The sequence below is a fragment of the Papio anubis genome, chromosome 4 (genome assembly GCF_008728515.1).
Source record: "Papio anubis isolate 15944 chromosome 4, Panubis1.0, whole genome shotgun sequence".
In the NCBI taxonomy this organism is placed as follows: Eukaryota; Metazoa; Chordata; class Mammalia; order Primates; family Cercopithecidae; genus Papio; species Papio anubis.
This window is the reverse complement of record NC_044979.1, coordinates 82,799,824-82,825,334: the sequence shown is the minus strand read 5'-3', so window position 1 is coordinate 82,825,334 and position 25,511 is coordinate 82,799,824. Positions and strand designations below refer to the sequence as shown.

Sequence of the window (25,511 nt, the reverse complement as noted above, 5' to 3'; positions counted from 1 at the left end):
AATTATAGCACATTGAATAAATAGGAATTAATGAGTCCTCAGTGATATAGATAAAGAAATGGGAAGTTTAATACCAAATAATGTAGAAGGAGTGAAAGCATTAGAAAATCAACATTTTTCAATCAATATAGCAATAATCAGGCAAGACATAGCAATGAATGCTAAAACTAACAGGTAAAAGTAGGTGAAGGAACAGAATTTTACAGTCTCAAAATTTCTCCCCACAAAATAATTACTCATTCCAAAATGTATAAAAACATTGTACCTTTACAACAGAGAAGCCTCACAGAAGCCATCTCATTTTAATGATCAAATTTGACATCACTAGTAATGGGAAACATTGACACCATGTGCCACATGATAGGATGCAAGGAAAGTAGCACAACATCACTTTCGTGAAATTTCATCAAAAAATGCATTACCTGGAAATAATTATGAGGAAACATTAGATAAACCCAAATTCAGGGACAGTTTCCAAAACAACTGATCTATAATTTTCAAATATGACATGGCCATGAAAGGAAGGAAGAAGAAACTGTTCCAATATGAGACAACCAGATACCATACTAATTCTGGACTGCATGCCTTTACCATAAAGGACATTATTAACTGGCTAACCCCGGATGAGGTCTCTGCATGAAAGGTATTCATACCTTTTTTTGTATGATTCTTTCAACTTTTCTTCAACTTTCAAATTGTTCCAAAATTGAAAGTGAAAAAAAAAAATGTTTAAAGTGCTAGTCCTTGACTCTGACTTGGATGATTAAATATCCTAATAGTCAATTTCATATAAAATAATAACTTGATACATTTGTATAACCAAGTTCAAGCATTGTGAACACACAGTAAGTGGTGACTCACAAAATGCCTCACCAGTGAATTACCAGTAATATTATTAGTAGTACTTAGCATTCATGTAGCACCCACATTGTACATAATACAGCAGAGTAATGGCTCCCTCAAGGAGCTGCTTTTCTAAGAAACAAAAGCTACAGTGTGTGTGTGTGTGTGTGTGTGTGCATATATATATTTATGCATATATCCAAATACAATGTTTGCAAAGCAATGTAGAACTATGGGTCAGATGTCACAAAGACAATTGACTCAGACTATTCCTCTCCCTTTTATTTCAGGTTTAAGGAGGCACAAATCCAGGTGTTCACACATTACCAAATTACTACTCTGTAGTTTGAAAGGAATGACAATGACATCCTGTCTGTGGTAATGGCTAATTTAGTATACACTGCACCTGTAAAACTGCAGGCCATCAACATTTCAGGAAGGCTATGTAATCAAAATGGTGACACTTATTACTTAGAATTATTGGTGACTTCAAGTACAGCACAAGCCCTCTCTCCACCTGACTTTCAATTACAACAGAGGGTCAGAAGAGTCCAATAAAGGCAGAACCTGAAGATGTCTGTGGCTGCCTGCTGCTCCTCCTGTAAATCAGAGCTCCCTGAACATTCCTCTCTGTAGCCAAGAGGCAAAATTTTAGTTCTGCCTCCTGAAAAATCTCTTTGATCCTCTGATGTTTACTTAAGCCAATATCCACACTTCCCTCTTCCAACAGAGTTTTAACATTTGCTTATTCATTTCTGTCAATTATTATACAGACCACAGACTGCCATATACAAAATTGGTATAGATACAAAAAATATCATATGGGGAGTGAGCATCAGCTCATTCAAACTTCTAAAGAATTTCTGAAAATGACATTACTTGACAGAATGTCAGAAATTTCATGTGTTCTGTACAAACCTCATTATATTTGGGTACCTCAGACAAAATTTTATTGGTAATCTAATATAATAATATTGGATGATTACTAAGGGCAGGGCACGATTCTAAATACTTAACATGTATTGATTCTTGTAATCCTCATAACAACTCTAAAAGGGTATATTGTTATTCCATTTAATAGTTGAGAATAGCATGGCTCAGAGAGGCTAAATAACCTATCCAAACTTATATAGCTGATAAGTGGCAAAACAAGCATTTTTACCCAAGCAGACTGGTTCCAGAACCCAAGTCTTAATAATATCACACTTTCTCTCTCTTTGAGAGCTCTTACATGTCATCCCATCACACTTTTAGTCTAACTTTTTCTATTCTACCCATCGGGTCTGAAATCACAGCATTTCAAATCTAAAAAATTAAAAATAATCACTCCAAGATACATAGGTGATTCATTATATATTCCAAAATATTCACTTCATTCAAAATGATATCAGGGCGGTGGTGGCTCAAGCCTGTAATCCCAGCACTGGGAGGCGAGGCAGGCCGGATCACAGGTCAGGAGATCAGACCATCCTATGGCTGACACGGTGAAACCCCGTCTCTACTAAAAATACAAAACTAGCAGGCTGAGGTGGGCCGAGGCGCCTGTAGTCCCAGCTACTGGGGAGGCTGAGCAGGAGAATAGGCGTGAGCCAGGAGGCTGAGGCTTGCAGTGAGCCGAGATCACGACCCGCCACACTCCAGCCTGGGAAGTGACAGAGCAGACTCGTCTCAAAAAAAATGATGTATCAAGAGGAAATGCAGGCACAGTGACTCATGCCTGTAATCCCAGCATGTTGGGAGACCCGAGGTGGGAAGAATTGCTTAAGTCCAGGAGCTTGAGACTAGCGTGGGCAACAGTGAGACCCCACCGTCTCTACAAAAATACAAAATTAGCTGGAGGCGCGGTGGGTGCTCAGGCCTGTGTAGTCCCAGCTACTCGGGAGGCTGGGCAGAAGGATCACCCAGGCCGGGAGGGAGTCAGGCTGCAGTGAGTAGTGATCATGCCCGTTGCCTACAGCGCCTAAGGTACACAGCAAGACCCTGTCTCAAACAAAGGCTCTAATTAAAAATTAACAAAATCCATATTAAAATTTAAAAGTATACGAAATGGAAATTGAGTTTAATCACAATGGAGTGTAAATGGCAGATACACAGAGGGCTTACGTTAATGGGAAGAGTATGGAGTAACGAATTTTATTAGTAAAAAACCATCAAACTCTATAACTTCTCCTCCTCCCAGTCTGTGTCCATGCTTGTAGGGTACATGTATCTTAGTCTCTGGAAATAAATGCTTCAAATACTCAATGTTTCACAGAAACACTCAAAATGATTATTGTAGTACCTAGTAAAAGATTAAAATCAATGACTCTGCATACAACCACTGTGGAAAACAGTTTGGATGTTCCCCAAACTGAAAATAGCTACCATGTGATCTAGCAATCCCACTGCTGGCGATATCAGCATATTGAAGGAAATCAGTATATCGAAGGCATATCTGCACTCCCATGTTTGTTGCTGCACTGTTCACAAGAGCAAAAATTTGGAAGCAATCTAAGTGTACATCAACAGATAAATGAATAAAGAAAATGTGTACATATACACAATGGAGTACTAGTCAGCTGTTAAAAAGAATGAGATTGGCTGGGCACAGTGGTTCATACCTGTAATCCCAGCACTATGGGAGGCCAAGGTGGGCAGATCACCTGAGGTCAGGATTTCAAGACCAGCATGGCCAAGATAGTGAAACCCTGTCTCTACTAAAAATAGAAAAATTAGCCAGGCATGGTGGCAGGCACCTGTAATCCCAGCTACTTGGGAGGCTGAGGCAGGAGAATTGCTTGTACCTGGGAGGCGGAGGTTGCAGTGAGCTGAAATTGTGCCATTGCACTCCAGCCTGGGTGACAATAGCAAAACTCTGTCTCAAAAAAAAAAAAAAAAAAAAAAAAGATTTTGTAATTTGCAGCAACATGGATGGAATTGGAAGTCATGTTAAATGAAATAAGTCAGGCACAGAAAGACAAACTCGTATGTCTGCACTTATTTGTAGGAGCTAAAAATCAAAACAATTGAACCCATGGAGCTAGAGAGTAGAAGGATGGTTTCTAAAGGATGAGAAGGGTAGTGGAGGGGTGGAGAGGAAGTGCGGATGGTTAATGGGTACAAAATAAAAATAGATACAAAGAATGAATAAGACCTAGTATTTGATAGCACAACTGGGCCACTATAGTAAATAATAATTTAATTGTACATTTTAACATAGTAAAAAAGTATAATTGGACTGTTTGTAACACAAAGGATAAATGCTTGAGGGTATAGATATCCTATTTCCATGATATGATTATAATGCATTACATACCTGTATCAGGGCATCTCATGTACTCCCATTAGTATATACACCTACTATGTACCCACAACAGTTTTTTAAAAAAAGAATCTCTAGTTTGGAAAAAAAGTCTCTGATCTTTTAAAAATATATATTGATCAATGAATAAGGAATTACAAAGCACTAAATTATACCTTATACCTTCTTTTTAAAACTATAATATGATTATATATATGAAATCAATGTAAATCTTTATGTATAAATAGAAAGGATTCATATTCTAGAATTTCATATTCTCGAATAATATAAATAATGATACAGGCTAGTGTCAAATGTCTCTGAAAAGACAGATGGAAATAAAACTGAAATGAATGTAGTAGCATAGGGATCAGCTCTGCTTTACTTCATGTTCTTTGTTTGGAAAGAAATTAGTTCTTTCTGGAACCTTGGTCTATATTGAGTCATGCTGGGGCTTTTCTTGGCTCAAGGCTTCACTGCTTTTTATTATCTGTTAGCAACCACATCTGGAAGGACTGCCTTTTTTTCACCCCTAACATGGTAGCTTTTTGTAGTCTCCTCATGCATTACAGACCTATTATAGAAGAATCATGGAACTAATATATGGGTGAAAGAAAGAATACACATTTTCTCATGTGTATTCTTGAGAAATAATACACATTATTTTGGCTAAATATCTCTATAGCCTTGTTTACCCATACCCAGGACTTTTTTTTTTTTTTTTTTTGGAGACGGTGTGTTGTTCCAGCCCAGGCTGGAGTGCAGCGGCACAACGGCACGGTCTTGGCTCACTGCAACCTCCGCTTCCGGGGCTCGAGCAATTCTCCTGCCTCAGCCTCCCGGCTAATTTTTGTATTTTTAGTAGAGATGGAGTTTCGGCATGTTGGCCAGGCTGGTCTTAAACTCCTGACCCCAGGTGACGCACTCACCTCAGCCTCCCAAAGTGTTGGGATTACAGGCGTGTGCCACCATGCCCGGCCTAGGACTTTTTATTTATGGGATTTTAAAGCCCTGAATCTCTAATTGAAAAAAAGAAAATCCAAAAAAAAAAAAAAAAAACCCAGACGTTCACAGAGAAGGGTTTCCTCCTGGATGGCCTCATTTCCAGAATGGTTTCTGCCATTCTGAAAGCACCAGTCACTTGGTTTGAAAACTCTTTAGTCAACTTCAGCTGAAGCAACTTTGACGTCAATGAGCAAAATGAAAGTTTTAACTTTTTATTATTATTTACATTTTAAGAATTTTTTTAGCAACAAAAGAATATAAATGCTGCTTCATTTAAAGAGGATATAATTTGAATGCATATCTATAATATGAAATAATTGATATAAGTTCTAAAATTAAAGAGACCTAGATTCAACAGGTAGCTCTGCCTTAACCGTGTAACTTTCAGCAAGTTACTTAATCACTTTAAGTTGATTTGGTTTTCTGTGTGATTAATAGTGCTACTTTAAAAATCCCATCGTTTTTTCTTTTTTGAGACAGTCTCTCTCAGTTGCCCAGGCTGGTGGTAGTGGCATGACCTCAGCTCACTGCAACCTTTGCGTCACCCATTCTAGCAAATCTCATGCCTCAGCCACCCAAATACCTGGAATTACAGGTGTGTGCCACCACAGCCAGCTACTTTTTGTATTTTTAGTAGAGATGGGGTTTCTCCATGTTGCCCAGGCTGCTCTTGAACTCCTGACTTCAAGTGATCCACCTGCCTTGTCCTCCCAAAATGCTGGGATTACAAGCATAAGCCACCACACATGATCTTCATAGCTATTTTTAATTTGCAAATCTAGACATAAAAGACACCAAATCTCTGAATAAAGAGTCTAGCATCAATATGTTAGATGACTTTCAGGAAACCAAGAAAGTGAGATAAAAACAATAATCCGGCCGGGTGCGGTGGCTCATACCTGTAATCCCAGCACTTTGGGAGGCCAAGGTGGGCTGATCACAAGGTTAGGAGTTTGAGACCAGCCTGACCAACATGGTGAAACCTCGTCTCTACTAAAAATATAAAAATTAGCCAAGCGTGGTGACATGCACCTGTAATCCCAGCTACTCAGGAGGCTGAGGCAGGAGAATTGCTTGAACCCGGGAGGCAGAGGTTGCAGTGAGCCAACCACATGCCACTGCACTCCAGCCTGGGCGATAGAGAGACTCAGTCTCAAAACCAAAAAAAACAAAAAACAGTAATCCAAGTTAGTGACTTAGAGTTTAGAGCAGGATGATAACAATAGAAATGTAGGTAAAAGAAAGCTTTGGGGACATTTTAAGGAAAGATATGGCAAAACAACTAATTAATTTAAGGTCATTTTAAAATGGAAATCAGGTTATGTCAATTCTTAAAACTTTTTAGTATCTTCCTATTGTTTCTAGAATAACATTTATTTTTTACTGTTTCAGAACAATCTTCCAGTTGAGAGAACTGGAAAAACTAGACAATTTTTGTTTTTTAACTGTTTGAAGGCATCAGAAAGCTACAAAGAAAGTGAAAATGTAGGGGAAAGATCTGAAATAAATCAAACCCAGAGAGATGATCTAACTCAACCCTTGCTGCCAGTAACAAAAGCAAAATCTCTCTGGGGAAAGATAAAACCCTACTGAGCCTCAAATCGTAACTACAATTTTTATTTACAATGTTTGGCAGTCAATCAGATAAAAAGAAGAAATGTAAAAGGGCAAAAGTTGATTAAAATAAGAGACAGACCCATAGATACCTAGATGTTGATGTTATCTGACAGGTGCTTCAAGTCATGTATTCAAGAACCTCTACAAAGCTCTAACAAAAGAGTACAAAGAAAACCACTCCTGGACACATAGTCCTACTGCAAAAGCTAAAAAAAAAGAAAAATCTTATAAGCAACCAGAGAATAAGAGACATATTACCTTCACAAGAGCAAAAAATAGACTAACAGCTGACCTCCCAGCAAAAACAATGGAAACAAGAAGAAAATAGATGACATGTGTGAAATAATGAGATATATAAAAATAGATATTATAATATCTATATATATATGTTTTTGTCCATAGTTCCTGGCTTATAACTCCCATATCCCTTGCTACAGTCTTTAGTTATAATGTTGGGGCATTTAAAACCTCAGATACAGGCCTCAGAAAACAGAATCTCTTTTTCTTACCTCCTGCCTCCTTTCATCTGCTCCTCCTCTTTCAAAGTCAGAAAACTTCCTTGCCTTTCTGTCTTGGAGCTGGCCATAAAGAAATTCTCTGACTTATCTTATGTGATTGTAGGCCATAAGATCCCCATTTCAGAAGGGGTCCTGCCCCATTCCCTGGAGGAAAGAATGCAGCAGAGAGAGGACAAAAAGAATCTGAACAGATAGACCTTGCTGGGTTTCCCCACTCCGCTTAATAGTATTAGATCATATGTTTTGTGTCTAATCACATTTCTACACAGCTGTCGTTTATGCCCATCCAATGAAGCCTCCATAAAAGACACAAGAAGACTAGGTTTCGAGAGCTTCTGAATAGCTGAACGCATTGGAGGCTCCTGGAGGTTGGTGGTCAGGGAGGGCATGGACACCCTGAACCTCTTCCCCCATACCTTGCCCTGTGAATTTCTTCACCTACATCCTTTGTAATCTCCTTTGTAATAAACCAGTAAATGACTCTCTTGGCTCTGTATAGTTACACCTGGCTTCACTTGTGTGACTTTTGCAATGGGATGAGAGAAAAAAGGTCCCTTGGTACTTTTCAGCTCGGCCTTATGGTGGCCTCTTTCCTTGAAGGGTGCAACAAAAGCAGGAGAAAAAAAAGCAAGGAAATAAATAAACTGATAAACATATATTCAGTTTCCCTGAATTCTGCAAGCCGCTCTAGCAAATTAAACCCAAAGAGAGAGTGTGGAAACTCTACATTGAAGCTGGTAGGTCAGAAGTTCCGCAGGCCCAGACTTGTGACTGATGAGGGTCAGGGGTGGTCTTGGGCACTGAGCCCTCAATCTGTGTGTTTTTTTTTTTCTTTTTGAGACAGAGTTTCACTCTTGTCGCCCAGGCTGGAGTACAGTGGCACATCTCGGCTCACTGCAACCTCTGCCTCCCATGTTCAAGCAATTCTCCTGCCTCAGCCTCCTAAGTAGCTGGGATTACAGGTGCCTGCCACCATGCCCAGCTAATTTTTGTATTTTTAGTAGAGATGGGGTTTCATCATGTTGGCCAGGCTGGTCTTGAACCCCTGACCTCAGGTGATCCGCCTGCCTCAGCCTCCCAAAGTCCTGGGATTACAGGTGTAAGCCACCGCACCTGGCTTCAATCTGTGGTTTTATGTGCAGGAAAATAGTGTCAGAATTGACTTGAATTGGAGGACACCTAGGTGGTTTCTGCTGCAGAATTGATTGATTGCTTGCTTGCTGGTGGGAAGAAATCCTCACACATTTGGTCACAGAAATCTTCTGTCTGTGATTATTGCTGTTGAGTGAGAGGATAGCTCACTTTCTCAAAAAAATACTTTGAATTTTTTTATCCCCACTCTCCTGACATACTTTAAAGTACACCTGACGCTGGAAAAACACAGATTTGAAATGCATGGGTCCACTTACACGCAGATTTTTCTCAGAAAATATATTAGAAAATTTTTTGGAGATTTGGAGCAATTTGAAAAACTCACAGATGAACTGCATCACCTAGAAATAGCAAAAATTTTTTAAAAAGGTATGTCACGAATGCATAAAATACATGTAGACATAGTCTATTTTATTATTTACCATCCTAAAATATACACCTTTTATAAAAAGTTAAAATTTACCAAAACTTTCTCTCACACATTTACAGACCATACATGACACCATTTGCTGTTGACAGAAACTTAAAACAAAAATAAAGATGCAGTATTCAATCATAACTGCTTCAAATTCACTATAGTACCTATCTTACTACTGTAACAATTTCGTAGCCACCTGCTGTGGCTATTGTAGTAAGCTCAAGTGTTGCAAGTATACACTTAAAATGTTGTGTCATGCTCACACTTGTAATCCCAGCAATCTGTGAGGCTTAGGTGGGTGGAGGTCAACAAGAGGAAACCCCATCTCTACCAAAAAATGCAAAAATTAGCCTGACACAGTGATGCACTCCTGGAATCCCAGTTACTTGGGAGGCGGAGGCAGAGAATCGCTTGAAACCAGGAGGGAGAGGTTGCAGTGAGCCGAGATTGCGCCACTACACTCCAACCTGGGCGACAGAAAGACTCTGTCTCAAAAAAGAAGAAAAAAAAAAAAGTCATGCTACGCTAATTATTACCATGTGAGCAGTTGTCTCTCCAGTAAATTGCATATTACAGTAAAAAGTGATCCCTCACGGTTCTCACTTGTTTTTTCACTGTGTCTGGTGCAATACCATAAACCTTGAATAAGAAACATGGGAATCATACAAAGTGCCCCAAGTGGTGCTGGAACTGCGCTCAAGAAGCAAAGAAAAGGGCCGGATGCAGTGGCTCACGCTTGTAATCCCAGCACTTGGGCAGGCCGAGGCGGGTGGATCACGAGGTCAGGAGATGGAGACCATCATGGCTAACACGGTGAAACCCCGTCTCTACTAAAAATACAAAAAATTAGCAGGACGTGGTGGCGGGCACCTGTAGTCCCAGCTCCTCGGGAGGTTGAGGCAGGAGAATGACATGAACCTGGGAGGCGGAGCTTGCAGTGAACTGAGATGGCACCACTGCACTCCAGCCTGGGCAATAGTGAGACTCCGTCTCAAAAAAAAGAAGTGGAGAAAAGTTATGACATTAAAAGGAAAAGTTGACTATTTGGATGTACACCATAGATTGAGGTCTGAAGCTGTGGTTGCCCACTATTTCAGGCAAACTATTCATCTTGAAGACACATGACATAAGCTTACAGTATTGATCAATATAGCACAGTACTTATGTCACCTATTTTCTCTTCCTTATAATTTTCTCAATACCATTTTCTTTTCTCTAGCTTACTTTATTGTACGAATACAGCATATAATACAAATAACATACAAATTATGTGTTAATTTTCTGTTTGTTATCAGTAAGACTTCTGGCCAACCATAGGTTATTAGCGGTTAAATTTTTACCGGAGTGGGCCAGGTATGGTGGCTCATGCCTGTAATCCCAGCGCTTTGGGAGGCCGAGATGAGTGGATCACGAGGTCAGGAATTCGAGACCAGCCTGGCCAACATGGTGAAACCCCGTCTCTACTAAAAATGCAAAAATTAGCTCGGTGTGGTGGTGCCCACCTGTAGTCCCAGCTACTCAGGAGGCTGAGGCAGGAGAATCACTTGAGCCCAGGAGGCGAAGGTTGCAGTGAGCCAAGATCGCACCATTGCACTCCAGCCTGTGACAGAGCGAGACTCTATCTCAAAAAACAAAAACAAACAAACAACAACAACAAAAAAAAATTAAGGGAGTCAAAAGGTACACACAAATTTTCAGCTGTGTAGGGGTCAGTGCTCCTAATGCCCTCCTTGTTCAATGATCAACTGTACTAAAAGAAAACGAATGCCAACCTTGAAATTCTGTACACAGTGAAAATATCACTTAAAAATAAAACTAAATAAATCTTTTCGGAAACCAAAAAGGAAAGACTCTGTCTTTAGAATCTATACTGAGAAAACACTAAAGGAAGTTCTTCAGACAGAAGAAAAATGATCGCAGATTCCAAAATTAAAGTTTTGCTAGATTTTAGTTCTAATAAACCTATAGAGATTCAAGAAAAAAAAAATTAGTACAGAAAGGATAAATATGCAAAAAGTAATAATAGTCATGTCTTGAGGATCTTAAATGCGTTGAGCTAAAAATTCATAAACAAAAGCCCACGGGGTGCGGTGGCTCACGCCTATAATCCCAACACTTTGGGAGGCCAAGGCGGGCAGATCATGAGGTCAGGGGTTTGAGACCAGCCTGGTCAACATGGTGAAATCCCATCTTTACTAAGAATACAAAAATTAGCTGGGTGTGGTGGCACACGCCTGCAGTCCCAGCTACTCGGGAGGCTGAGGCAGGATCGCTTGAACCCTGGAGGTGGAGGTTGCAGTGAGCCTACACTGTGCCAATGCACTCCAGCCTGGGCCACAGTGCAAGACTCTGTCTCAAAAAAATAAAAATAAATAAAAAATAAAATAAAAAGCCTATATATCACAGGGGGAGGTGCGTGGGGGAGGGTGGCAAATACAATTTTAAAAAGCTTTATGTTTTTATATTGTCTAAAAAGTAGAAGTGGTAAATGTACTAATTTACATTAAGCTTTAGTCAGTCAAGGACGTATGCGGCCAGGCGCGGTGGCTCAAGCCTGTAATCCCAGCACTTTGGGAGGCCGAAACGGGCGGATCACGAGGTCAGGAGCTCGAGACCATCCTGGCTAACACGGTGAAACCCCATCTCTACTAAAAATACAAAAAACTAGCCAGACGAGGTGGCAGGCGCCTGTAGTTCCAGGTGCTCCGGAGGCTGAGGCAGGAGAATGGCGTAAACCCGGGAGGCGCAGCTTGCAGTGCACTCCAGCCTGGGCGACAGAGCGAGACTCCATCTCAAAAAAAAAAAAAAAAAAAAAAGGATGTATGCTGTAACTGTGGGATAACAAAAAGAATAGTAAAAGAATGTGTAACAATGGGGATAGGGTAAGAATAAAAAAGACTTAATAAATCTAAAAGAAAGAAAGGACATAAAAATAACAAATGGTCAAATGGAAAAATGGTAGATTTCTATTTTTCCATTTTCAAATGGAAAAGTGGTAGATTTAAACAAAATATCAGTAATTTGTAACTAAATATATAAAGACTAAGTAAAAGCAAACTATCATTAAAGATACAATTGTCAGACAGATAAATGCTGTATTCTGATTTTGCAACTTCATATGCTGCCATTCTCTCAATTGCTCACCAGTTCTAAGCATACTTAGTCTACTTGGTTCAGTGATTTTCCATCTCAGGGCCCTTGCACGTAAAGTTCCCTCTGCCTGAGATGCTCTTTCTTCTACTCTTTCCATAGCTCTTTAGATAAATAAGAAAAATCTCCAACCACTTTATCCAATGAAAGTCACCCCTATTGTTTTCTCATCCTTAGCCCTCTGTTTCCTTCATAGCACTTTTCACATTTTTTATTTTACTAACTTTTGTCTGATATCACTTTAGAATTAAGTTTCATTTATTTGTTAACTATGCACATATGTGAGTGTTTAGTATGTGCTGTGTAGTTCATAAGAGCTAGGGATATGGCAATGGATAAATACCCGGTCCTTGCGGAGCTTACTTTCTAGAGCAGGAAAGAGACAAACTACCCTTCTCTGTTTTGGTGACTGCTATATTCTAAACACCCGGCAGCATGAGGTATTCACATACTTGAGTGAATGTTTGATCTACTTACTAGAAATCATGCCAGATGACTCATAAAGCTTCCTTCATAAATAACCTTGTAAGAGAGAGAATGTCGCCATTTAAAGGTGAAAAGGCTGCAGCTAAGAGAAATTAAGTAGCTTGCATTAAGTTACACAGCTAATACATATCAATACTCTACCTGTATAATTTAAAAGAAACACCCAGTTTCTAACATGAGGAGCTGCTGACAGATTGATCAAGCAAGAAGGACCATTCTTTCTCTATAGAATAGGCTGAAGGTGTTTTGCTTATTTGATAAATCAAATGTATCTTGGGTTTAGTCTATTGGTTATAGGCCATTTGGATCTGCCCATTTTCTTCAAGTGTTCCTACTGTCATAGGTCTTTGATTTTTCCTTACCATATCTGCTAGTCCTCAAAATAATTGGCTACGATCATTGAAACCTGTGACATTCAAAGTTCTCAAAAGGGTTACAGAAAAAACACCTTAGGCACTAGTTATTAATAGAACTTCATCTCCAAAGCTTTAACTGGTCTCTTGTGAGATGGGCAGGACTACTTGTAAATTTCTAAGATATCACCTATTAAGCCTACAATATATATAAAATTGGTAAAATGAAAAGTATCTATTCCATATTGCCTTTCCCTGGGGTTACTCAGATTTCCCCTAAGCCATGTGATCTGAGACATCCCTGGATCAGAGAGCATTCTCAGCTTTGTTATTATGACATAAATGTCAAGCCAATGAAAAACGTTCCACTATATAGAAGAAAAGCGTCTAAAACAGGTAATGTTTCCCTAGGCTAGTTCTATTTATGATCCCTTTATTCCTGCCACTAAAAGTATTATCCCTCTGGCATCCCCAGCCCACAATTTTTAAGTTCCAAAGCAATGGTTTCTAAATCTGGCTGATCTAGGTATGTTTAAAAGACATCCTACAAAGAGTTGGAATATAAATTACTGGGCCCATTTCCTAAAGATTCCATTCAAAATGTCTGAAGTGAAGTGTAGGAATCTCAAGAGCTCCTTAAGTCATTCTGAAGTATAGCCGGTTTAGAAAAATGTCATTCTAGGGAACTCCATTTTGTCACTCACTCATTTCTGGGTATCTACAGGTAGATGATAGATTAAGGGAAACAAGCACTTTTCATTTGAATACTTAAGAAATACTTCAGCCCACTGGATGCCCACAATTTCTAATCACATGCTGTTTAGTTATTCAGTTTCTGCACCAAAAAGTAACAAAGAAAAAACCCCATAAAACAAATATTCAGATTCTTGTTGACATTACAAAGAGTTGCAACAGGAAAGTAAGAGTTCTTTTTCTATCAGAGGCCTGTTATATATCAGATGTCTTCCATGTAAATTACTTGAATTTTCACAAAACAATTCTACTGCTTGAACTGAAAAGAAAAATATTGACTAGGAAAAATTCCTCATAATTGTGGAAAACATTCATGTATATCAATTTATAAAAGAGAGGTTCCTAAAGTATTGTGTGTAAAATTTTTTATCCCAAATTGAGTATTTAAATATACTTGAAGAACTGTATATATTAGATAAGTCAGAGTCAACATTTCTACAAATAAGAGATTTTGTGAAACAAATATACCTAAAACATAGTCCCACAGAAAATAACAATTCTGTGACCTTAAAATACAAGAATTTATCTCCAGTGAGATATACCTAAAGGACAAAGGTAACTACAATATTCTTAAATGACTGCCAGTCATCCAATTGTTGACAGCAGTATTGCATTGAGATTAAAGTGGAATAAAGCAAATAAGCAAATGTGTGTTGCTCATAATTAGTATTTTTGGCGTGAGTGAAAAGAGAGAATATCGCTGAAACTAAAAAAAATGCCTTATCATTCTGAATGTAAATCTTTGAATTGGAGTTATCACTGTGAATTAATAATGTATCTAATCTTAAAAAAATAGAGTTCTAGTACTATCCACTGAAAAGGCCTAGAAACAATGACAAATCCAGTAGTATAGACTGTGGACTCTAAATACCATTTCCTAATACAAGGAACCTGGCATCCTAGGAAAACAGATCTGGGACAGGAAATGTACAGGTTAAGATAGGGACTTTGTGGTAAATGAGAAATCAAAAAAGCCATCCAAAATTACTAGGGTTGTGTGAAAAAGACTCAGTTCTCTCTAAAGATGAGACAATTTATGCATAAATGGGAATAAGTTGTTGCAAGAGATAGAAAAATATCAAATATATATATATGTATATATATATATATATACACAGTTTTTTTTTTTTTTTTTTTTTTTTTTTTTTTTGAGACGGAGTCTCGCTCTGTCGCCCAGGCTGGAGTGCAGTGGCCGGATCTCAGCTCACTGCAAGCTCCACCTCCCGGGTTTGCGCCATTCTCCTGCCTCAGCCTCCTGAGTAGCTGGGACTACAGGCGCCCGCCACTTCGCCCGGCTAAGTTTTTGTATTTTTTAGTAGAGACGGGGTTTCACCGTGTCAGCCAGGATGGTCTTGATCTCCTGACCTCGTGATCCGCCCGTCTCGGCCTCCCAAAGTGCTGGGATTACAGGCTTGAGCCACCGCGCCCGGCCCAGTTTTTTTTTGAGATGGAGTTTTGCTCTCATCGCCCAGGCTAGAGGGCGATGGCGTGATCTTGGCTCACTGCAACCTCTGCCTCCTGGGTTCAAGCAATCCTCCTGCCTCAGCCTCCTGAGTAGCTGGGACTCCAGGCATGTGCCACCATGCCCAGCTAATTTTCTGTATTCTCACGCCTGCAATCCCAGCACTTTGGGCGGATCATGAGGTCAGGAGTTCAAGACCAGCCTGGCCAACATGGTGAAACCTTGTATCCACTAAAAATACAAAAATTAGCCCCGCATGGTGGCGCATGTCTGTAATCCTAGCTATTGGGGAGGCTGAGGCAGGAGAATTGCTTGAACCCGGGAGAAGGAGGTTGCAGTTAACCGAGATCGTGCCATTGCACTCCAGCCTGGTCGAAAGGAGCAAGAATGTCTCAAAAAAAAAAAAAAAAAAAAAAATAATAATAATAATAATAATAGAACTCTAAACACTGGATGGATATTTGGTTATTTTGAAGAAGTATATATCTTTTTACATGTGATAGTGAAAATTTTTAAGTGAATATCTTTTAGACACATATACCAAAATATTTATAAATAAAATGTAATTTCCAGAACTCACTTCAAAATAATCTAGAAGTAGAGGGAAAAGGAAGGTGTCATGGAAGGAAGTGAATGGAAGTATAGAGGAAACCAGATTGACCCTGAGTTGATAACTACTGCAACTAGATGACAGATACTTGGGTGTTTGTTATATTATTCTACTCTTGTATAAGGTTGAAATCTGTCATAATAAAAAGTTAAGATTTTATCTAAAGGTAGACCTTCATTGAAATGAATCAACTTCAACATCTCTCTTCAACCACTAATACAGGTAATCTCCACTTCAGAGCAACATAAACAGGAGACATAAAACGAGACAAAAGACTGAAAGTAACTGGAAAACAACACAGCACACATAATCACCCCCAAACACAACCACCATCACCAACCAGATGTGCCCATAGATACTGCAAATTTCCACTAAATGTTGGCATACAGATTCTTACTATTAGAAAACATTTGTGAATTATAGATAACAATCTTGAGGCATTTTGAAGAACCATAATGTATAGTTGCAAATTTTAATGTCTGAAAAGTGAGGTATTGTATTTTGATGTATGTCTACACCAGAAAATAACTGAGATTTTAAATTAAATTTTGTCTCTTACAGGGAAAGGTAGGATAATATTGTTACAATAAATTGGTACTTTAGAAACCTAAGGAAATGATCCATATCTCAAGGGAGTTCAGCGTATTTAGACTTTCACCAAGTTCCACCAAGTTGCCATTTTGTGACATGTATGAGTTCACCATGTTATAGTCATTCCCCCGCCAAAACAAGTATTTTCTCTAAATATATCGATCATAAAGTATTCTGGCTATTAATAACTATCCATGGGCCAGGCTCGGTGGCTCACGCCTATAATCCCAGCACTTTGGGAGGCTGAGGCAGGCGGATCACAAGGTCAGGAGATCGAGACCTTCCTGGCTAACACGGTGAAATCCCATCTCTACTCTCTACTAAAAAACAGAAAAAATTAGCCGGGCGTGGTGGCTGGCGCCTGTAGTCCCAGCTACTCGGGAGGCTGAGGCAGGAGAATGGCCTGAACCCGGGAGGCTGAGCTTGCAGTGAGCCGACATTGAGCCACTGCACTCTAGCCTGGGTGACAGAACGAGACTCTTTCTCACAAAAACAAAAATAAAAAAACTATCCATTGAATGCTTAAGTGTCAGTTACTCTGCTAAATATCATTGCTTGATTTAATCCTTTTAAATCAAGGTTATACCCCAATGGTAGATATAATCCTCACATTACAAATTAAGAAACTAAGGCTGCATGTAAATTGCCCCAGATGAAATAATAAACATATTGATTCCTAGTGGTTAACAATAGGTCAGTTTTTATCAAATGTTTGGCAATATGTGAAAGTTTATACACGTTATTTCAAACCTCTCAAAATTATGAGACAGTCATTTAACCAGGAGGGCATTCTCATCCTAAGTTTCAAGGAATTTGCTAAAAGGTCATGTGTAATAATGGGAGAGCCAGGATTTGAACACTGATCTGACTCCAAAGCTCATGTCTTTAGCCAGTACATTTAACATCCTCCTAAACTAGCTTCCTGTACAGGTATTCCCATATTTTTAGTATGCACGAACAGAATTGGATACATACTCTGGCTGTGGTTTGTTGAGACTATTACTTCTGATCTTCACAGATTTTAATATTAACATTATGATTCTGCATTGGCACCTTATATTGGTTCATATTAAGGCTTAGACACTCTAGTATTCCATAACACCAGGATCTATTTCCAGAATGTTCTGCCAAATTTAGACCTTAAAGGTAAAATTCCAGCTTCAAATGATGGTGTACTCAAGATTCTCAATTGCATCAGATGAATGCTGTTTTACATCATCTAAAGTTTGATAAAACATTTTTTTTTGCATCTTTATTATCGCTGATGAAATCACTGTTTACATTACAGAGGAAATTGTTATGTTAAATAGAACCTTGAAATACCAAAGATTTCCTTCAACGTCACCATGAAGTATTAATGGAACAATCCTTGTGTCAAATGCCTTGTACAGGCTGGGCATGGTGGCTAATTTCTGTAATCCCAGCACTTTGGGAGGCTGAGGCAGGAGGATCACCTGAGGTCAGGAGTTCGAGAACAGCCTGGCCAACATGGTGAAACCCCCTCTACTAAAAATAAAAATTAGCTGGGCGTGATGGTGTACCTGTAATCTCAGCTGCTTGGGAAGCTAAGACAGGAGAATCACTTGAACACAGGAGGCAGAGGTTGTAGTGAGCTAAGATTGTGCCACCACACTACAGCCTGGGCAAGAGAGCAAGACTCCGTCTCAAAAAGAAAAAAAAATTGCCTTGTACAAACAAAGTCTATGCCTTTCCCTCTGTTCATGAACCATCATTCATTTACAGACTAGTAATTCTTCTAATACATATATTAATAACTTCATTTATTGTCTCCCTATATTTAATTCATTTTTCCATGATTAAGTCTTAGTAAACTTCTGATGGTTTAAGAACACCATTTATAAACCATTTTAAGAACTCTGCACATTTTTAAAATTAATTATCTTTATCAAAAGGTTTTTTCTTAAACTTTGTTCTTTGATATTAATTTGGATTCAGTTGAGCAGTCCTTAATATTTTGTATTAAACCAGGTAACTTCAAATACAAGAAAATATTTTAGAAATATGCACTAGAAAAAGTGCACCATAATAGAAAACTAGATATAAAAGCATAGTCTAAACTCTTCAGGATTTAAAGACTCATTATCCTATGGTGCTAATAACTAGAATAGGGGGTAGGGAACTTGAACTTAGCATGCTAGAAAATCTTATGATGGGTTTTATAGCTGAAATTGTCTTCCATAAATCAAAGTTTGTACAGTGTTCATGCCATTTTGTCTTTGTTTTTGCCCATTAAATATGAAAAACTTAGATAACATTAATTTGCTTACGTTCTTAGGCTACACACAAGCTTTTGAAATAGTTAAAAACAGCACTATTTTATGTAGTAGGTAGACAGAAAGTACAGGCAAACTGAAAAATCTAATTGATACACTGATTTTTTTTTTCCAGCAAGCTTTATTAATCCATAATGGATCTACTCATGTTTGCAGCAGATACCATGATTTCATTACCAGTGAAGGGAGAAAAAAAAAAAAAAAAAAGAAAATAGCCTTCGATGCCTGTCACATCTAAGCAGATCTAAACTACTATGGGACTAAACAGCCTAGCTGGTCAGTTGTTATTTCACATCTAATTAAAAGCTTCAGCAAAAGTGGAAATACATTAAAATTCAAAATCTAATACTGTTCTCCTAGTGCCTCAAGTAGTTTATTGGTAGTAATTATCCACATTTCTATAAACATTCTAAGTGACCATCACTAGTGCAGGAATATTTAACATATGAAGTCTCCGCATGAAGCTACTTCATTCATTTTGTGTGACACAAGAATCAAGGTTCCAAACACTCAGTTATGCCACTAAAAAAAACCAAAAAACAAAAAACAAAGCCAAAACAAATCCTGCTAGCAAAATGCATTTCTTTCAGTGATTTTTCAGAACCAACAGCTGTTGCTTTAGACATAAAAAATAAGCTGATTTAGTAATATATGGTCACTGGAAGTAAGTCTCTATCTGTAGATAAGAATTAGATAAAGGTCTTTCCTCCTTATAGAGCTTTTTATCCAATGTAAACAGCACCACTGAATTTTCATAAAACAGGTTTGTTACTTTCCCCTCATTTTCTATAATTGTAATTCTTATCTGCCATACTGTTACCATTTCTTCCTCTCTATAATCAGGACTGGACAGCCCATGTAATACTGTTCAATTTGTAAACAAAAAATTAAAGCTCAGAACACATACAGGGTATCTTTTACATTTTCATTCTACAGCGCATCAGGTATATTTATAAAGTTTTGCTCTTCCCAACACACTACAAAAATATATAAAAACCACATTTGTTTTCAGCCAGCAAATATTAATAAAACAAATATCTCATAACTGGAATATTTTAGAGACCACATATTTTAATTACATCCTCTTGACTAAATCATTAATTTCCTTCTTCATAAATCCATATATGTATCCAGTGCATATTTATTAGTTTACATGCCCATATTTACTATGAATGAGTCAATTATTTTAGTTTCTTCAAGAGAAAGTGCTTCTGACAACAAACTATTTCTATAATAGCCCTAAATCCCCCAAAAAGTTGTTTTAAACCTGTGTAGAACGATGCATAGCTATTTCTAAAAAGTAAGACTACACACCAAAACATGCTTTGTCAGGAAAACTAATCCATGCACTTGAATACACCCCAAATATCTTATTTTTATTAAAGGCAGACCAACTTAAACATTGTCTAGAATTAAGCTATACCATTAAATTACTTGATTCCAGAAAGCGTCAAAAATCATTTGGCCAAAACTTAAAAAATACTCCTTGTTCCTTACTTCAAAAAAGGACTGGTTGGACCAATGTGATCAGTATAACTGCATATATGTTAATCTACCTTAACATTTCCATCGATTAGCACTTGATCATTACAAAGCCTTGTATGCAGTTTTCTTGCAAAGGCTTCCCCCGCAAAAAGATATAAGCACAAAACACTAGGCAGACACTCTTGAAAGTTTTATTTCACTAACTTCAGGCCAAATTTCCACAACTGTGTTCTGGTCAATTTCCTATCCTTGCTTGGCTTCCCCAAATGCTAGTACCAAAAGATTTGTGGGGTAGGGAGAAGAGACCACTTTAAGAAGCACTGCATTTACTCATCTTCCACAAGGCAACAGAGTTGGGCATCTGATTGTTCAACAAAACAAAGCTTTAATAGCATCCAGGAGGGCAGACAGGCAAACCAGGTTGTAGACACTCTTCTATTTGTCAAAATCAGACCAGAGAAAACCTACTCCACACAGATATAATAGGTATTGATATTCATCTTTTCTTTTTCTGTTGCCGCAACATTTTTCTTCTTTTAATGATCATATCATGTAGTTTCTCAAGTCCTTCCTTTAGGCCATCTCCTATGATTGCACAGGTAGGCTGCAAATGCCAAGGAGTTGATGAGCTCAGTTCACCCATTGCTAACAATTTCTCAATTTCTGAAAGAGACAATGAGTTCCTCAAGTCTTGTTTGTTAGCAACTATAAGTACAGGGACTCCTTGATTTTCTGATATCCTAGTTATTTTGTGAAGTTCAGTTTTGGCTTCCTCCATCCTTTCGACATCAACAGAGTCCACAACAAATACAATGCCATCTGTGCATCTGGTATATGACTTCCACAGTGGCCTTAACTTCTCCTGACCACCTACATCCCAGAAGTGAAACGTGACTGTTTTAGAATTTCCCAAGGTTACCTTAATTTTCTCAGTGTTAAATCCTTTGGTAGGTACGGTATTTACAAATTCATTGAACTGCAGCCTGTATAAGACAGTTGTCTTTCCAGCACAGTCCAAACCCAGAATAACAATGTGGAAGGACTGAAATGAAGGCAGGTTGGACAGGATAGAAGTCTGGTCTGATAGCCCATTCCCCATTTCCAGGTGCAAATAAATGTCCCAAATTGAAGTGCTTTTCTCTTCTCGCTTTAGAACTTCTCTTGGTAGCTGATTCAGCTATAAGACTGCTGGGAGAGGGAAGAAATAATAAGTTATTCTCCTGAAATAATACATTAAAACAGGTTTTCTCTACTTTGCTAAAATAAACAACACGAAGAACTTACAACAACTTGCTTCGCTAAACCAGACGAGATATGAAACGTACATGAGAACACACACAATTCAAGACAAACGATGGAATAACAGTGATTGAAATTATCTGGTTTACTTAAATTGCAGTAATATGTACGTTTTTCTCCTGGGCCCCCAAACCTCAAAGACCTCATTCTGGAAAGAACCCAGTTAACAGTATGTGGTCTAAGTGGCCATAACCACAAAGTGCCTATTTGGCAGAAAACTCATAAGCAGATAGTCCTATCTTGGGAATCTAATTCCACATGCTTAACAGCATACCCAAGATCACTATTACCTCCTAACCCTTCCAAAATAACAACGTTCTCACCTCCCGATCCGGAGTCTGGGTCCAAATGAGAAAGCATTGGCAAGCGTTTCCACGCAGGGATAAGCACCCCCACGTCTTTCCAGCTTAGCTCTCCAAGCAGCTCTGGCAGTTATCGCACTAGAAACCTTGGACTCAGACTCCGACCACGCCCACTCCTCCCGGTCCACCCATGATCCCAAATCCCATTGGTCACCCGCATCAGGGTAGCCATGCAACTCCCGCCCCCGCTCCGTAATTGGTGAGGGTAACTGCCGCTCCCAGCACGGCGGAGCTGGGCTCTCTCTCGGTCCACCGGCACCACCTGTTGCCCTTAAGTTAGAAAAGGCGGCGTTCTCGGAGGGAGCCGAGCAGCCGCTGCAGGTGAAGGGGAGCCTCGGGCGGTCAGGTCGCCGCCAGGCTGCCGGCTCCGTTCGGCCCGGCGCACCTGCAGCGCAGCCAGGGCGCCAAGCTGAGGCTCTCACATCCGGGGCCCGCAGTCACCGCCAACGCGTTAACCCTTTGTCCGCAGGCCCGAGGGTGCCGGCTGTGACCGCGCGGGCCCCTGAGGTACTACAGATTAGACCTGGCGCGCCCGCTAGGGTAAGCCCACCTTCCCCGGAGCGGGATCCCTTCACCCTGCCCCTCCGGACACAATCGGCTCTTCTCCCTCGACAGGGCGTGGCCGCCGCGGCCGCCCACCCAGCCGCAGCTCACCTGACTAACCGTCCTTCCTTCGCTTCACTCAGCGTTTCTCCCAGCCGCTGGGGAGGCGCGCTGATACCTGTTCCCTGGCACCAGGGAGGCGTGGGCGATGGCGGAGGACTGGGCGCCTGGCGGGCGCCGCGCGCCAGGCTGCCCTAACGGTGCTCGCCCAGCAGCTCCACGCGACAGTCCCCGCCCCCTCCCGCGCGCCGCCCGGGCGCCGGCCTGTTGGGGGCGCGCAGGAGCCGCGTCTCCTAGCAACGCCAAAACAAGGTCGAGTTCGAATCGGCCTAGCGCTGGCTGCCCGCGAGGTCGGATGGGACTTCGGCCTCACCCCTGAGCGGTTGCTCCCGGTAGCCCTGTCTGTGGCGGCCCGCCAGCCTGGCACGAGTCCCCCTCCCCCCCCCCCCCCGGCCCGGCCTTTCCTCGGGGCGCCTAGGGCATCTGCGGGGCAGCCGCCAAGTGATGCGAGGTTAGGGATTCCGTAGTTCACGGGTTACGGGTGGTCCCGTATATATCGAGGTGACGTGGAGGTCCCCAAGTAGTTGGCCTTAAGCGGCCTGGGTTGGCTGGGCTGGTAACTGCGCCTTCCTTCGCTTTTTGTAGAGCAAGTGAACGCGCTCTCTCACGTGGTTCTAGCAGCATCCCTGGGAGCTGGCGACAGATAGAAATATTCCAGTTTGACACATAAGGAAATACACTCTGAAAGATGAAAGAGATGTTTCTTTTTTTCTTTTTCTTTCAAATTGCTCACACAATTTTAATTGCGATAATTTCCGATATACCTTTCAACTAAACAATTTGCATATGCTGTAGTGAGACATGGGAGTAAGAGTATTTTGCTTGAGTGTCCAGTTCTCTTTAAAACCAGCGTTTGCAGTTAACGACTTGGAAAATACAACACAAAAAGCCATCTAGCCTTTTTAAAAAATCTCTATTTATCCCTTCAAAATTCGCTTTGTGGCCATATACATATTAGGTGGCTCTACCTGCAGAAAGCTGCATTTTCCAAGCAGCGAGAGAGTTTAATTCTTAACTTTCCTGTACTCCTGCCTCTGCTGGCTCCCTTGCATTTTTGTTTGCATCCTCTTCTTTGTCTTCTGTGCCTTTCGTTCTAGGTTAATCTGAGCAAGCTCTTCACTTTTGTCTGTGATGTATTTTATTAGTGAATTACTCCTTCTGGCTAAGAGCTTCACATCTTCAGTGTTAATGGTGGTTCTTTTCGCATGTCTTGCACACATTTCTAGATCTTGCACTGTCGAAAAGTCAGCTCCAAAATTGCTGCAATGATAAGTTTGCTAACTGCATCTCTGCCCAATGCCACTTCCTCGCAAAGACAACCCACAGTGTAGTGCACTGCTGCTTCCTTTGGCCTCTGTTGGTAAGAAAATGGCTAAGAAAATCGCTGCTGCTCTTCCGCCTCCACTTCCTCCTTCATCAGAACGGGGAGGCAAACGCGCGGAAAGGAAAGGGGCTGTGGGGCAGCGGCCAGATTGGATTTTCCCTCCGCAGCCCTAAAGGGATGTTTCTAAAGACCCAAGGAAAACTAGCGGTGGTCCTGGAACTGTTCATCTAAGTCTACTAGTCATCAAATGCAAAATGCTTTTCATTGGATGATTCTGACTAAATGTAGTTTTGTCTTTGATCAATAAGTTCACAAATATTTATTGAACACCTAATAGGCTATAGACACAATTCTGTGTGCTTGGGGATAAAATGGTGAGCAAAACACACTGTCCCTGCCCTTGGGGAATATTGGAGTCTCTATGGATGAATAAATTTATAAAATGTTTTCAGCGGTAATTTCAGGATTCTTATGACAACCTGCAAAAGAAGTAATGACTTAAAGTTGTAGGGAAGCTTTAGTCGACAAAACATCTTTTTGGTGAAGGCTGTAAGATTGTAACTTGGAAGAACCTATATGGTACACTTTTTAAAAATTGTCCTTTTTTTCTTTTTAAATATGGATTGGAGTTTCCTCAAGAAATATCATAGTTTTTCTCAAGACCACTATTGCCAGTGATATTTATTTCTTTTATGACTAGCACAGGAACGTGCATACTTGTCATACTGGATTCTTAAAGTCGAAAACAGCCTGGCCAACGTGGGGAAACCCCACCTCTACGAAAAATACAAAAAATTAGCCGGGCGTGGTGGCAGGCACCTGTAATCACAGCTACTCAGGAGGCTGAAGCAGGAGAATCACTTGAATCCGGGAGGTGGAGGTTGCAGTGAGCCGAGATCGCGCCATTGCACTCCAGCCTGTGCAACACGAGCGAAACTCCGTCTCAAAAAAGCAAAAAAAAAAAAACAAAGAAAAAAGCAACGTAAAATCCTAAGTTCTAAGCACAATGCATAATTTCAAGACAGCCACACTAATTTTGGGAATAAAACCTAGAAACATCAAATGGCATATTCTGTAAACATTAATCTATTATAAACTAAGGATTGCCTGATTAGTTATAATTGTGAAATCTCATTAGCCATTCACATAATCAGCAAATAATTTATAAAGGGCTTAGTGCAATACCCTATTTCCTTTTCTTGGAAATTCAACAGGGATTCTTTATTAAACTGGAATAACTTGCAGATCCTCCTTAAGTCAAGAATTTAGAGCAAGAAAATTCTATGGCCACCCGCTGTTTACAGTAGTTTTGAAATCAGTAGACCCTTCCAGTATTCCTTGCATAGTCTTCCCTGGAGCAAAAAGGGAAAAAAGGAAAACAAAAACACTGAGGGCTTCCAATCGTGCAGAATCACCCTCAGTGAATTGCACTTTCATGTTATACTCTAGGTTTTAAAACTACAGTAGTCATTGGCAAACTGCAGCCTGTAGGTCAAATTCAGGAGATAAGAATGGTTTTTACATGTTTAAAGGCTGCAAGAGAATGAATAAGAAAATAATGTGCAATCAAGATAATCTATGCCCCCTCCCCCCCACAACACACACATACAAAATAAATGTGCTCTCTGCTTCTGTAGAAAAATGTTTGGTATGCCTGTTCTCTCTCTCTCTCTCTCTCTCTCTCTCTCTCTCTCTCTCTCTATATATATATATATATACATACACCATATGAAAACAACAAATGATACTAAAAGCAATGGAATTTGTGGAACACAAAGTTCACTTTGTTTCATGATCTTATAGAAGACCCATTCAGAGATTTTACTTATATTCTATGCCAGAAAAA

The 25,511-nt window shown here is 39.9% G+C and overlaps 1 protein-coding gene, 1 non-coding gene and 1 pseudogene across 5 annotated transcripts; 1 reads left to right on the top strand and 2 right to left on the bottom strand.

The window, feature by feature from the left end:
- The first annotated feature begins 7,742 nt into the window (after positions 1–7,742).
- On the top strand, positions 7,743–7,875 carry LOC116274762. The gene has a single exon (XR_004183537.1). It is a non-coding gene; the product is annotated as a small nucleolar RNA SNORA64/SNORA10 family (small nucleolar RNA).
- A 12,317-nt stretch (positions 7,876–20,192) lies between these two features.
- On the bottom strand, positions 20,193–22,787 carry ARL4A (ADP ribosylation factor like GTPase 4A). Of its 4 annotated transcripts, none has more exons than XM_009203316.4 (2): positions 22,333–22,787; positions 20,193–21,205 (listed from the first exon to the last, which is right to left on the bottom strand). In XM_009203316.4, exon 2 carries the CDS (start codon positions 21,114–21,116, stop codon positions 20,514–20,516), a length of 603 nt encoding a protein of 200 aa, XP_009201580.3. In that variant the 5' UTR covers positions 21,117–21,205; positions 22,333–22,787; the 3' UTR covers positions 20,193–20,513. The 4 variants fall into 4 exon arrangements, with proteins under 4 accessions (XP_009201580.3, XP_017812397.2, XP_021791668.1 ...); XM_017956908.3 differs by having other exon boundaries at positions 20,193–21,202; positions 22,333–22,547; XM_021935976.2 differs by lacking the exon at positions 22,333–22,787 and adding an exon at positions 21,640–22,242.
- Positions 22,788–23,352: 565 nt separating this feature from the next.
- LOC116274515 lies at positions 23,353–23,758 on the bottom strand (annotated as a pseudogene).
- Positions 23,759–25,511: the final 1,753 nt, after the last annotated feature.

Bases quoted from the DNA above. Each gene is read 5' to 3' on its own strand.
- ARL4A (XM_009203316.4), bottom strand. From the start codon at position 21,116: ATGGGGAATGGGCTATCAGACCAGACTTCTATCCTGTCCAACCTGCCT.